Source organism: Lithobates pipiens, unplaced genomic scaffold (assembly GCF_037356315.1).
Source record: "Lithobates pipiens isolate NorthernLeopardFrog02 unplaced genomic scaffold, aLitPip1_a1.2 Scaffold_18, whole genome shotgun sequence".
NCBI lineage: Eukaryota > Metazoa > Chordata > Amphibia > Anura > Ranidae > Lithobates > Lithobates pipiens.
Window position 1 is genome coordinate 293,639,558 of NW_027507758.1, and position 14,543 is coordinate 293,654,100.

At 40.0% G+C, this 14,543-nt stretch overlaps 1 protein-coding gene across 3 annotated transcripts in view; it reads right to left on the reverse strand.

Annotated features, from left to right (window-relative positions):
- Positions 1-14,543, reverse strand: part of FIG4 (FIG4 phosphoinositide 5-phosphatase) — a 407,091-nt gene that overhangs the window by 332,009 nt on the left and 60,539 nt on the right. Inside the window, exon 2 of one of the 3 annotated variants that reach the window (XM_077487138.1) lies at positions 13,154-13,224. The exons of the other annotated variants lie outside the window; for them this stretch is intronic. Coding sequence (XP_077343264.1) covers positions 13,154-13,183 — 30 coding nt within the window. The 5' untranslated portion in view covers positions 13,184-13,224. The remainder of the gene's footprint in view (positions 1-13,153; positions 13,225-14,543) is intronic. 3 annotated transcript variants of the gene reach the window in all.

The window sequence follows — 14,543 nt, forward strand, 5'->3', positions numbered from 1 at the left end:
TCCGATTATTAAAAGTCAGCAGCGGCAGTATTTGTAGCTGCTGACTTTTAATTTTTTTTTTTTAGGGGGTACCCCACTTTAAGCTGGCAATACATGAGTCTTTTTTTTTTTTTCAACCACCAGTTTTAGCTCAGATTCCCCCATTCAAACATTCAATATGGATGCAGGAATTCTCCCCACTGCGTATTTTGACAGCAGGGAGGCAATAGGCTGGCCAGCGTGGCAGCCTATTGCCTGTGCCACTGATTGAGCAAAAATATACCGACAAGGAAGTTAAACAGAACTCGATCTAGGCCACACATGGATCGAAAATTCAGCTGGTCTGTCCTGAACTGAATTTCGTTCCATGGATGGCTAGCTTTATGGTAGACACAGACAGAAAAAAAAAAAACTTCAGCTCCTTCTAGGTCTTCTGCTCTCTAGAAAAACATGACTCTTATTACTGTATGTGGCTTGGTTGGAGCAAATCCCCCACACTTCCTGGCCTAGGTAGAAGGCAGGAAGTGAGGGTAGCCCTTCCCAATGGGAAAATAGAAACTACACATTCTTTAAATTAGCCTTAACCCTTTCATATCCAAAATGTTGAAGTTCTACATTAACTGCTTGCCGACCTCCCCCTGTATATATGTCGGCAGAATGGCACGGCTGGGCAAAGTAACGTAACCGTACGTTACTTTGAATTTCCCGCCATGTGTGCCTGCCGCGAGCTCCGTGACCGTGCTGGCAGGACCCGCAGACTCGATATCTACGGGGATAATCGCGATAGTGTCACAGAGCTAAAGAACGGGGAGATGCCAATGTAAACAGCATCTCCCCGTTCTGCCTAGTACTAGGACACTGATCGTCTGCTGCCTGTCATCGGGAGCAGCGATTGGTGTCATGTCACTGCTAGCCCATCCCCCAGACAGTTAGAAACACGCCCCAGGACACACTTAATCCCTCCCTAGCCCCCTAGCGATTAACCCCTTCACTGCCAGTGACATTTTTACAGTAATCAATGCAATTTTATAGCATTGATCACTGTATTAATGCCAATGGTCATAAAAATGTGTCAAAATTGTCCGATGTGTCTGCAATAATGTCGCAGTCATGATAAAAAAAAATCACTGATCGCCGCCATTAATAAAAATGCCATAAATCTATCCCCTATTTTGTAGACGCTATAACTTTTGTGCAAACCAATCAAACGCTTATTGCGATTTTTTTTACCAAAAATATGTCGAAGAATACGCATCAGCCTAAACTGAGGGGGAAAAAAAAGTTTTTTCATATATTTTTTGTGGATATTTATTATAGCAAAAAGTAAAAAATAATGCTTTTTTTCAAAATTATTTTTGTTTATAGCGCAAAAAATAAAAACCACAGAGGTGATCAACTACCACCAAAAGAAAGCTCTATTTGGGGGAAAAAAGGACATCAATTTTGTTTGGGTACAACATCACACGCGCAATTGTCAGTTAAAGCGACGCAGTGCCGAATCGCAAAATGTGCTCTGGTCAGGAAGGGGATAAATCCTTCCGGGGCTGAAGTGGTTAAATGCATAGAATTAGCATATAACAGAAAATAAATGTGCACACTGGCCATTAAAGTTCCAAAGTATAGGGTTTGCCAAGCGTGCCTGGGCACAGCCTAATCACCTAATGCACATTAGCATTATCGCTCTGTGTGCAGGCAGGGAGATGGGAAAGATCTCTTTCTTACCTGTTCTGGCATAAGAGCTTATGCACTTCTCTTTTACTGTGCCAGCAGGGAGATTAATGTACCAGGGTAATATGCATGTGGACACACACACAAGCATGTGAGATTGAGCTTTGGGGTGCACACCCTAATGCAATAGGTTGCGCACATCTATGTTCAAAAGTATAATTCCTATCTCAGAAGCCTCCGGTGGAAGCGGATGTTGTCCATTCCATTGGCTACATAGTAGTTCCAGGGAATGACGGGCCTGGGACTAATCTGCCGCTCAGGAATATGCGTAAAAACTTACGTCAGCGGTTCCAAGGCAGATATGTTGCTTTCCTTTAGGTATCAAGAGGGTTTCTCAATTATTATTCATTTTTTTCACCATTCTTTAAATATTAAAGCGTGCAAAACATTCTTACTCTTGGCTGCACCTGCTTTAAGTTGCATTTAGCTGAACGCTACTGAGAAATATGACATGACAGCCATGGCAAAGATGAACTATCAATAAATATCAGGACAAGTTGCTCCTAATCCATTCCATGCAATATGTTCGGAACAGCGCGAGGCTAGAAGCTGATGCAAAGTGTTGATTTATTGGACGCTGCCCTTGTTGTTCTGCTCTTTCAGCCAATTAGCTGAGTTTGTAGCTCAGCCGGGGGTACTGACAATAATAATGTTGAAAGTGAGAAAACATGGAAAGCCATGTGTCTGAACTGTTGTTCTGGGTCAGTTCCCTGATTAGTGGGAAATGTTACAATGTATTAAATATCTGACAAATCATCTAAATTCTATGTTATATTGGCAGTATACATTAGTTACGGTAGTTAAGAACAATTTGTAAGGTCAGCCCTAGCAACTAATCATTTCTTATTATTCTGACTGCAGTTAATTGAAGAGAGGTAAAATCTAATTGGTTGCTATAAGTTACAGTTAACCACTTCAATACCGGGCACATATACCACCTTCCTGCCCAGACCAATTTTCACCTTTCAGAGCTGTCACACTTTTGAATGACAATTGCGCGGTCATGCAACACTGTACCCAAACTACATTTCTATCATTTTGTTCACACAACTAGAGCTTTCTTTTTGTGGTATTTAATCAACACTGGGTTTTTGTTTTTTTTAAACAAAAAAAAAATACATTTTTGGAAAAAAAGAAAGACATTTTTGGAAAAAAACAAGTTTTTCTTAATTTCAGTTATAACATTTCGCAAATAAATAATAGTTTTTTCATAAATTTCAGCCAAAATATATTCTGCTACATTTCTTTGATAAAAATAGCCCAAATCAGTGTATATTATTTAGCCTGTAGGAAAGTTTTATATATATATGCTATAGATTTGAAAATTGTCCTGACGTTCTGATGGCCTATCTTATTTCTTGAGGCCAATAAAAATGTCAGGACAGTACACACATCCCCCAAATGACCACTTTTTGGAATACAGACAGTCCAGGGTATTTAGTAAGAGGCATTACGAGTTTTTTTGAAAAAGAAAAAATACTGTAAATAATATTAGCTTTTTTTTTTTTTTTTTTTTTAAATACACTGACCAGAGCAATATAAAAGTTCGAGAGATTCATTTTTTTTTTTTAAATACACTGACCAGAGCAATATAAAAGTTCGAGAGATTCATTTTTTTTTTAAATACACTGACCAGAGCAATATAAAAGTTCGAGAGATTCATTTTTTTTTTTTAAATACACTGACCAGAGCAATATAAAAGTTCGAGAGATTCATTTTTTTTTTTTAAATACACTGACCAGAGCAATATAAAAGTTCGAGAGATTCATTTTTTTTTTAAATACACTGACCAGAGCAATATAAAAGTTCGAGAGATTCATTTTTTTTTTTTAAATACACTGACCAGAGCAATATAAAAGTTCGAGAGATTCATTTTTTTTTTAAATACACTGACCAGAGCAATATAAAAGTTCGAGAGATTCATTTTTTTTTTTTACACATTATGTTTGCAAATAGCCATGATTTTCATTGCTAAAAGCAAACATTTCACCAAATGAAATTGATTAATTCAGCTTGTTTTGTTGTTATTAGCCGTGATTGGCCACACCTTATCATATGGCACAGGTGGGCTGTGATTGGCACAGTCTGTGCCATGTGATTACTGTGACCAATCACAGCTAGCAACACAACTGAAAGGAAGCCATCCATTGTTTACTACTGTGATTGGTTATAGTGGTCACATTGCATTGTGAACATCGCTGGATCAGAGGGAGCTCAGGTAAGGATTGGGGAGGAGCTGCACATAGAAGGTTTAGAATGCATGAAGGTAAAAAACCTTCAGCCTTTAGAACCACTTTAATTTATTAGTCTCGTCCACATGTGTCAAGCACATGGCCCAGGGGCCGAATCCAGCCTGCCAGGCCATTTCATGTGGCCCTCGCACCTCTCCTGCAGCTGTGGCACCTCCTTGTCTCCGTGTCCCAGCCTTTATTAGCAGAGAGGAGGACAGTATTCTTCCTACAGATCCTACACCTCTCTGTGAAACCACAGCACCCCCGTCTCCTCATCCCCTGTTCTCACCATTCAGCAGACTCCAGCAGTTGACTCCAGCCCTACTCTGATCCTCCTTCAGACCTCCTCCAGAGCCTGCACTTTCTGCTTCTTCCTGGAAGCAGCACAAGGTAAGGGGGGTGCGCTGTGATGTAAGGAAAGGTGGGGAACTCTTAACTTGTGATGGTGGGGTAGCTTTTCTCATCTGATATAAGGGGGGTTGGTGTGTTCTGGGCATCTAGTATTAAAGATACAACCGTAATGATGATGTGGCCCACAATGAAATTGAGTTTGACACCCCTGGTTCATCTAACACCGGGGTAGGCAATCTTAGAGAGGTGGAGATCTACCTTATCAACATGGGCGTAGTCAAAGATCACGGCTCACAGTGTTGCCTCCTCACACCTGATTTAAACCTCTAATTGCAGGACTATCGTGTCGCAAATGTGTGCACTGCATGGCAAATCAGGTGGTGAGAAGGCAACATATTGCTTCCTCACCACCTATTAACACACACTCGGATTGCTTTTCAGAGGAGTAGCACTTGTGCTCCTTCACACGTAAAGTTAGGGGGTGGTAAAACACCAGGATATAATAGAAGTCTATGGCTAAGCGCAGAAAACCCTTGGTAAGGCTGCAGGTACACTGCAATGCACCCACAGTGTGTATAAACCACAGCACATCAGTATGAAAGCAGCCCTATACTATTATGCCCAGTGTATTGCTTCACATTGACCTGAAGATCTCTTGTTTCTTGTTGCTGACCCCAATCTGGAGACCCCTAGCTGGGATAAGATATGGAGTACAGTTGACACCACTGCATTGGACAGGAGCCAGCGCTACAGAGGAGGCAGATTATGTGGCTCTTGCTCCCTTCTACAGTTCCAACTTTACAAGTAGTCCTTCTGCATTGCACTGTTTGGTGCTCTGGAATTGCAGGTCACCAAACCCAGACCAAGATCTGCCAGCTACCTGATCTACAGGTTCCTGACCCCCAATCTAATACTACCCCTCTCCAACAATACCACTGTCCACAGGAGGCTCCTACTACTTCTCTATCCAGACTGGAGACACCTGTATCCTCCCTGGCGGTATTCCCGAGTCTGGTTCAGGGTAAGATTTCATTACCATAAGTGGTATTGCTGAGCCAGACTCGGGATCCCATCGCAGGATCCATGGAGGGGGTTACTTACCTTGTCCCCTGGATCCAGCGATGTCTCCCCGCTGTGATCAGCGAGCCGCCGTGTCTCGCTCAATCTGTGACAGCGCAGAGCTCCGTTCCCTGTGAGCGCTGCGAGTTCAGCGCCAAATTTAAAAAGTAAAAAAACACAGTATAGAACATAATCTGTAAGATTACAGTATACTGTATCAAATAATCACACACCCTTTGTCCCTAGTGATTTGCCCAGTGTCCTGCATGCAGTTTTATATTATAAATACTATTCTTTATGCCAGGAAACTGGAGATTGTCCATAGCAACCAAAAAATGTCCGTTTACATCAAAAGTGGTTATAGACCAGCTAGAAAACAGCTATAATAAATTAGAATCACTCGCAGAATTGAGCGATAGTAATTTGTGGGGTAATTCCTCATCAAACACTAAAGGTAATGACAGCGACAATTCTGCAACTCAGCACATTTCAGTGTTTTTGATTATATTATTGAATAATTTGTATTATTATATTATTATTTGTTATAATTATTTATAGTTACTTATTATAATATATAAATATATATATATATACATACACACACACACACACACACACACACACACACACACATTATATATATATATATATATATATATATATTATATTATAATTTATGATTTCGTATTTCAAATTTGATCAGACTCGGGATGTTTATTAGACTCTTGTTTGGATGGATTTAAGTGAATTATTTCTAAAAATGACAGGCCTACAATATAAAACACCATGCAAAATAATGGTACCGCTTTCAGCACCTAAAATCTGAAATAATAATACCGCCAGGGAGGTTAAGTGAATAACTGCCAGATCACCAAGTGAAAATAACAAACAAAAAATCAAATAAATGAATAAATGCAGACAGCACATTTAAAGTTGAACTATACTTTACATGAGCACTACAAACGTGAATGCTATTTAATTAATTTCAATATTCAAAGCAAATGCCTCCATCCATCCATGTCATGTAGCATTCACTTCCTGGAATCCATTTGCCCTTAGCTCAGGCATGCAAGCAGGAAAGGATGTGCTTAGCTGAGAAAGCCCCTTCTCCTCTACCAAAGACTCCTGGGGCGTATGGCATAGCTTGTCTAGGCATGGAAACCAGGAAGTAACTGAAGAAATGTAAAGAAAAAAGTTTAAAAACAAGAAATACTTTCCTATCCATTTACTAATGCTAGCAGCACAAGGATTAAAAATAGTCAATGTTGATTGAGAGAGGGAAGGCCCACTTTAAGGATTGATAGGCTGCACTAAACTAAATTATCCGATTTGGGTTTTATACTACTTTAAATATTCTTTATTGAGTAAGGCCATGTGTCGACGAATATTTAGCATCAACTTCTAAAAATACTGTATTTTGTTGCCTAATAGTCATCTTCAAATTAGTACTGTGAATTATTTGAAAACGGTCAGGCAGCCTTTAACAGGAACACGGCATTGAAAAAATTGCCATAATCTTGCTTTTCATTCCTCTGACAAATGCCTAATTTGGTTTTCAGTGAAAAAAATATGTACCAAAAGGCAAAGCAAGGACTAGACAAAAGCAAAGCATATGTACAAGAGAAAGCACAAACCTTTATGTAAAATCCAACCACGTCAGACTATTTCTATTTACAATAAAGTATTGTAGGTGAACAAGATATGTCCTGCAGCTCATACAGTGCCTTGAAAAAGTATTCATACCCCTTGAAATTTTCCACATTTTGTCATGTTACAGCCAAAAATGTAAATGTATTTTATTGGGATTTTATGTGAAAGACCAACACAAAGCAGCACATATTTGTGAAGTGGGAGGAAAATGATAAATGGTTTTCACGGTGGGGATGGTATGTTCAGGGTGATGTACAGTTTTCTGCCACACATAGCGTTTTGTCTTTAGGCTAAAAAGTTTAATTCTGGTCTCATCTGACCAGAGCACCTTCTTCCACGTGTTTGCAGTGTCCCCCACATGGTTTCTCGCAAACTTCTTGGCTTCTTCTTGCCACTCTTCCATAAAGACCAGATTTGTGGAGAGCACGACTAATCATTGTCCTGTGGACCTCTGCAGCTCCTCCAGAGTTATCATGGACCTCTTGGCTGCTTCTCTGATTAATGCTCTCCTTGCCCGGCCTGTCAGTTTAGGTGGACGGCCATGTCTTGGCAGGTTTGCAGTTGTGCCATACGCTTTCCATTTTCGGATGATGGATTGAACAGTGCTCTGTGAGATGTTCAAAACTTATAGGATATTTTTGTTATAACCTAACCCTCCTTTAAACTTCTCCACAACTCTATCCCTGACCCATCTGGTGTTTTCCTTGGCCTTCATGAAGTTGTTTGTTCGCAAAGGTTCTCTAACCAACCTCTGAGGGCTTCACAGAACAGCTGTATTTATACCAAGATTAAATTACACACAGGAGGACTCCATTTACCAATTCGATTACTTCTGACGGCAATTGGTTCCACTAGATTTTAGTTAGGGGTACCAGAGTAAAGAGGGCTGAATACAAATGCACGCCACACTTCAGATATTTATTAGTAAAACATTTTGAAAACCACTGATCATTTTCCATTCACTTCACAATTATGTGCCACTTTGTGTTGGTCTATTACATCAAATCCCAAAATAATACATTTACGTTTTTGGTTGTAACATGACAAAATGTGGACAATTTCAAGGGGTATGAATACTTTTTCAAGGCACTGTATGTGTTCCTGCATTCTATTTTGCAGGCACACACCAGCAGCTATATCCTTCTGGGCTTTTGCAGTAAGATGTGCTGGTCTCCTGTCAAAGACTCTATTAGTGTATTTGGGTAAAGCTATATAAAATAGGGGAATTATATTAAAGGGTTGAGAAGAAAGCCTGTAATCAGTTATACAATAAGAATATACACCTTTTTCTTGATTATTAAATTCTAGAATTTTTGAGCCATAGAGATATTTCTCTGCCAACACAGAAGAATCACCAGTTGCAAACCATGCCAATCAATGTCTCAAACACTTCTATTAAACCCAATTGTAATGATTTAGAATAGCGCCCTTCCAATACCCTGGACAATGGGAAGCACGTGTACAGTATGAAATCACATTAGTGGACAGGTTGTTTATAGATTTTTTTTTTTTTTTTCCTAAGAAACAAAATTTTGAAGTCATTATTTATATAATGCAATTTTCCAGCTGAAGCCTTATTAATTATAAAAGCCTCATTAAGTAATTGTTGTGGTAAAGTCTCCAAGAAAACTCAGTCACATGTTTTCACATGGCTGAGCTTGAACAAAACATTTTCAAAGCACAGAACAATCAGCTCTGCTTTGCAGAATAAGAAAATATCTATAAAACAGATGAGTCCTTCAAGGAACAAAACATTTTTTTTGCGCCTAGCCTAAAAAAATAAATAAAAAAAATAAAAATAAATAAAATGAATATATAATTATAACATTCAATCAGCCACAATAAAGCAAGAATTGAATCTACATAGATATTGCCTTCCCTAGTTCTATCTAACCCCTACCAGATACACTACATGCTAATGAAATGAGGAAAAATGTTTATACTACATACCTTATTTTAAATCCTATGTTGTTACATAGTTAGTCAGACTGAAAAAAAAGCATTCAAATAGAAAACCTCCATGCACATTATCCTATAGCCATAGTTGATCCAGAGGAAGGAAAAAAAAAACCAATAGCATGATCCAATTCGCTCCAGTGGGGGAAAAAAATCCTCCCTGATCCCCCAGGAGGCAATCGGATATTCCCTGGATCAACTACCTCTGGCGTTATCTCTAATAATTAGTATTCTGATATATTTTGTGCATTTAGGAATCTATCCAGCTCTTTTTTTAAAACAATCTACTGAGCTGGCCAGAACTAGTTCTTAAGGGAGTCTATTCCAAATTTTTACAGCACTTACTGTGAAGAAGCCTTTCCGTATGTGATGGTTAAATCTAATTTCCTCCAGACGTAAAGTCCTCTGTAATGACCTGAAAACGAATAACTGTAGACCAAGTTCACTATATGGTCCACTTATGTATTTATACATGACAATCCCCCCTTAATCTCCTCTTTTCACTTTCAATAGAGTTTTATAGAAAAAATGTAGTTACAAAACAGAGAGAGAGCAAGCTTTTTGATATTACCAAGAAGATGTTAGACAGCTAGAACATAGCGGCCAAGAATGTAAAATACATCGAATAGTGTAAATAGCATACTAATAAACAAAACTGTAGCCTACAAGTTAGAGTAGGTATCAATGAGCCAGGTACATTTGTCATAGATGGCAAGACAATAAGCAGATCAAGACATCAAGTCTAAATAAACAACATGATCTGCAACAAAGAAATAAAGAAGGAAAGAGGAAGGATGTCCACAGTAGGAAGGTGTGGAAGAGAAGTGGGGTAAGGGAGAGGGGAGGGAGCATCATGAATACCCAAAACCAAATTTGGACTACTATAATGAGTTGTAGATCTCCATAGACAGTGACAACTGGGTATATTTTATCCACGAGGTGCATAAATGGGAGAATTCATTTTGCACGTCCAGCAGGATGCCGGTCCATTTCTCATTGATAAAGAACTCGTTGATCCGCTGCCGAACATCCTCAAAAGGAAAAATTGCTTCTTCCCTAAGCCCCATACACACTATCAGATCTTCAGATTTACCAAAACCATGAAGTGCAAGGGCCTTCCTGATTGCATACACATTGAAACGCCTAAGGTTTGACCTTATATTATATGATTTTGGTAAATCTGAAGACAAAAATCAGCAGAAAATCTGATAGTGTGTATGGGGCTTTAATCTCCTCTTTTGAAAAGAAAATAAATTCAGTTCAGCAAATCTTTCCTCCTCGCTGATCTCCTCCTTGCCCCTTATCAGTTTGGTTGTCCTTCAATAATCATTGGGTCTCTGTGCTTCACTATGGCTGGTGGGAGGGGCTAACTTGATGCTGTTCATAGCTTGCTGAACACATCACAGCACCCTGCTTCAGTAGTTCTCACTCCCCACCCTAACTCAAGGAGGTGGCTGGCTCTTGGAATAAGTTATTCAAACATAAAAATCCCTTGATGGGTGGGTGCCTGTCTCAATGAGAGTGTTCTTGGGCAGATGCATTTGCATGCAGGAATGTGTTGCCCAGCCTCCATCATTAAAAGAACTTAAATCCAAGGAATGAAAGCAGCAGGCCAGGGACAGTAAGGCTGGGGAGAAACAGGTTAGGGTGCCAAGAGCAAGTGAACTTCTACTCCCAAATGAAGGGAAGATAGAATACAGCTTGGGGAATGCCATATAGACAGGGGCGGACTGACCATTCAGCCACTCGGGCACTGCCCGAGGGCCCCGGGCCACTAGGGGGCCCCATCAGGGTTGCCAGCCTCAGTAAAACCAGGGACAGCATGTAAAAAAATCTGTGTTTTTTTTTTATATCTGCCTCTGAAATATCCCTTACCGACATCCTTTTGGTCTAAAAATCCTGAGATTATAGCTGCCCCACCTCTCCAGTACCTTCTCAGCCAATAGAAACGTGTCTGTGTATACATGTATGTGTATACTGTGTGATTGTATACTGTGTGTATACTGCGTGGCCTCATAATCTCTGATTGTCTGGGGGCCCCATAATCTCCTATTGCCCGGGGGCCCCATGAGTTGTCAGTCCGCCCCTGTATATAGACTCACTCCACTGAGAATAAGTCTTCCAAGTACTATGATAAATCTTATGAAAAATAGAGCTTTGAGCATGATCAGGATACTAAATTCAAGATGCATCTGTCTCAGAATCTGGGTTTCTAACTGCCAGGCTGTTAAAAGCCAGCAAATGAACCTATGCATCTGCTGCATTCTCCGTTGGGTTCTGCATCCTCAAGACAAATCTGTTGGGCTCTGCGTCCCGAAGACAAATCTGTATGGCTTCAGGGTGAACTAAGAAGCTTACAAATCCACATTTGAAAGTTATTTAAAGCTATATGTCCTGAAACACCGGTAGATAAAATAACCATTCCCCACATCCAGACATTGTCTGCTGAGAAAATCTACCTGTCAGTTCTCCACGCCAGGAATGCGCACATTGCTGCCACAACACCTAATCACCCTCACAAATGACTGATGTAAGCCACAGCTGTGGTATTATCCAGTTGGCTTGGAACCAGTCAGAAGAGGGGTCATATGAACCAACAAGCAATATGCTCATAACTAAGGATTTGTAGAGTCAATTCTTCCCGAGATCAAAAACCTTGAAGAGATAGAGAGCCCAGAATTCCATTCTAACCCAGAAGGCTGACACCCACCATGATAATCTTATATTGATCCACCAAATTGTGGACTCGGCTGGAGAACAATCTTCTCTCTCCAGACCTTATATCCTTACTGTGGTTAGAATCAGATCAGAGACCCTCTAAATAGATTTATTACCTTTCACCTTACTCACTACTTTACAGATGTGTGATACTTATTTACATAGGGGCTTACTCTCCTCCAGACCAAGTCCTCTAACCCCATTGTTTGGTTTAGCCTCTTTTTCCCTCGTGGCGACTATTTCTAAGTTTCTCCATTGGCATTGCCGAGACTGTCCTCTTTTGAGCCATACCTTCCATGGCCAGACTCTCGTCTCCATTTCTCAGATACTCCCCTCTAGCTCATTGCGTGCATGGTTGGAATATACAGAGCTGAAACATTATTTGAATACAAGGCCATTTTATTGACCTCCTAACACGACCATGCACTGCTTTTAAATTGCTGCTTTCACAAACCTCTAGCCCACACCACACATTTTCGCAGATATACCAGTTCTTGGTGAGGGAGTCCTACCCACACGCACCACCATTTCTTTCAAAACGGGAGCAGGAACTACAAATATCATCAGAAGATATGGACTGGGACAAAATACTTCATACAACTTCTCTATATCTTCTCACGCACACGAACGCAACTATCGAATCTTATTTAGGTGGTATCCTGCCCTACGCTACTACATAAAATTGATCCATCTATCCCTAATAACCTGATGGCAATGTTTACAGAAGTCTGGCACCATATCTGGGGCACATGTCTGAAAGTTATCACATTTTGGGATAAAATATTATTTGTTTGATCAATTGGTGGGAGAGAACATCCCAAATTAATTTCAGATTACAGTGCTATCTCTGTTGCCAGGCTCTTATAAACAAATTAAAAGAAACGTAATTAGGCATTTTCTCACAGCGGCTCCTTCAGTGATAGCCAGGAGTTGGCGCCAGGCTGAGGCTCCATCAATGGCTGAATGGGTTTGAGAACTTGACAAGATTGAGCTCCAGGAGCGTATGGTCACATGTGATGAGGATAAATCTGACTCACGTAAACGTATGTGGACAGTATGGTCTCATTTCAGATATTCCTCTGATTTCAACTCCTTTATCTCTAACAACGCCTGAGATGTCAATTTTGCCCGGGATCTCCCCATGGTACCTCCTCGCCCCCCCCCCTCTTCTTTCTCCCCTTCTTTCTTCTTCCTCTGTATCTCTTCCTCCTTTTCTTTACATCATAATTTACACCAATGTTTTTATACCAGTTCATTGTGAGCTAGCACCAGTGTGTTGCCTGCTAACCCAGATACTGTGTCTCTGACTAAAACGGTTATTACTATTGGGGTTCCCTCGTAATTACGTTTTGTTTTTTTTCATTATAGTCCAGTGGCTTATGTTAACCTGTAGGCATGCATCCTACGCTGGGCATCTATTTCTTGTAACCACTGTTTTAAAAAAATATATATTATTCTGTTTTACATTGCTTGTAGCTTACCGTATTATGGATGTCCGAATCCAGACACATTTGTGCAGACAACTTGTATTCGTATTGTAAACATGTATTTTCTATGAATAAAAATAGATGAAACATAATCTTTCATTGAAAAGGGAGAAAAAAAATCTGCTAACAATGTGGACAGAAGCCTTTATGACAGACATTTTCGTTACAGAATTGAACTGAATATGCCTATCAAGAGAAGACTGGGTTTGTCCCGCACCATGAGAAGGTTTAGTTGAACAGTTATTGAGTAGAATTGAGCAAATCAAACTACCTTGAAGGTGAATACTATTAGTCTCAACACCATAGGGGTCGACCAACATCGGGATTGAGGTTGCCAAACCGGACTCTGCAATATCACAACTTCCCTGATGTTCCACCTAATACTGCACTATTGGAGGCACTTTTGTTTTCTTGTATGGTACTGTGGAACTACCGGCAGCCAATGTGGAGTCATGTTTGAAGCAGCATAGTGAAAGATAATTACACATGTTGTAGATTATGATCTGTTCCCTGAGAGCCTAACAGAAATTGTCAAGGACCAGTTTGGAGCATCCCTGAAGGGAGAGTTGCACTGTGTGCAAGGCAAGTTTGACCCCTTGCAGAGTCTTATAAGGAGATGAGTGGGCATTGCAAGAGGTGGTGGTGGTGGGAGCACTATTGCTGTGGAAGTTGTTTTGAAGCAAGAAAAAAACTGCACATCTCAATACATGCTAGTAGAAGATTTATCACCTATATGTCACTAATGGACTTTTTCTTGAGCAGCTTTATTTTTACTTATTTTGTTGTTATTTTGTTTAAATGCAGCGCTGTCTCATTCACTTACTATTTTATACCTCTCCTATGTGTCCAACCAAGTTTCCCAAATCTCTATGAAAGCCATCAAGTGCTCCCACCTCTGATCTCTGATAGAGCTAGTGAGGATGAGCTTTAATGCGGAGATGGATTAATCTGAAAATTGGCGTGTCAAAGATGTCAGAACCCCTTGAGCCCAAGGAGGTGAAAAACCAGAACATGGAACCTGATTTGCAGGAATGAAATTAATATTTTAGTGTAGGATAGAAAAGAGTAGACCTACACAACTGATTATTAATTATTTTTGCTTGCCTAGGTAAGCAAATACCCTACCCATATCACATTTTTAATTATTTTGTCCAGAAAAGAGCCAAATAGATAGTCTCGCACAAAGGGTAGTCGTAACAAAGTCATCTTATACTGTTGCTCCGCCCAGCCATCATTACAAATAACTTCAACAAGACAATCATCTGGTCAATGCAAATGATAACTTGAGTGTCAACACTAGTACCTACGAGTTCCCTGTTCAGTAATTTGGACCAGCCAAGTCAGGGAAAAGGTAAGCTTTAGGCCCCTTTCACACTTGTACAAC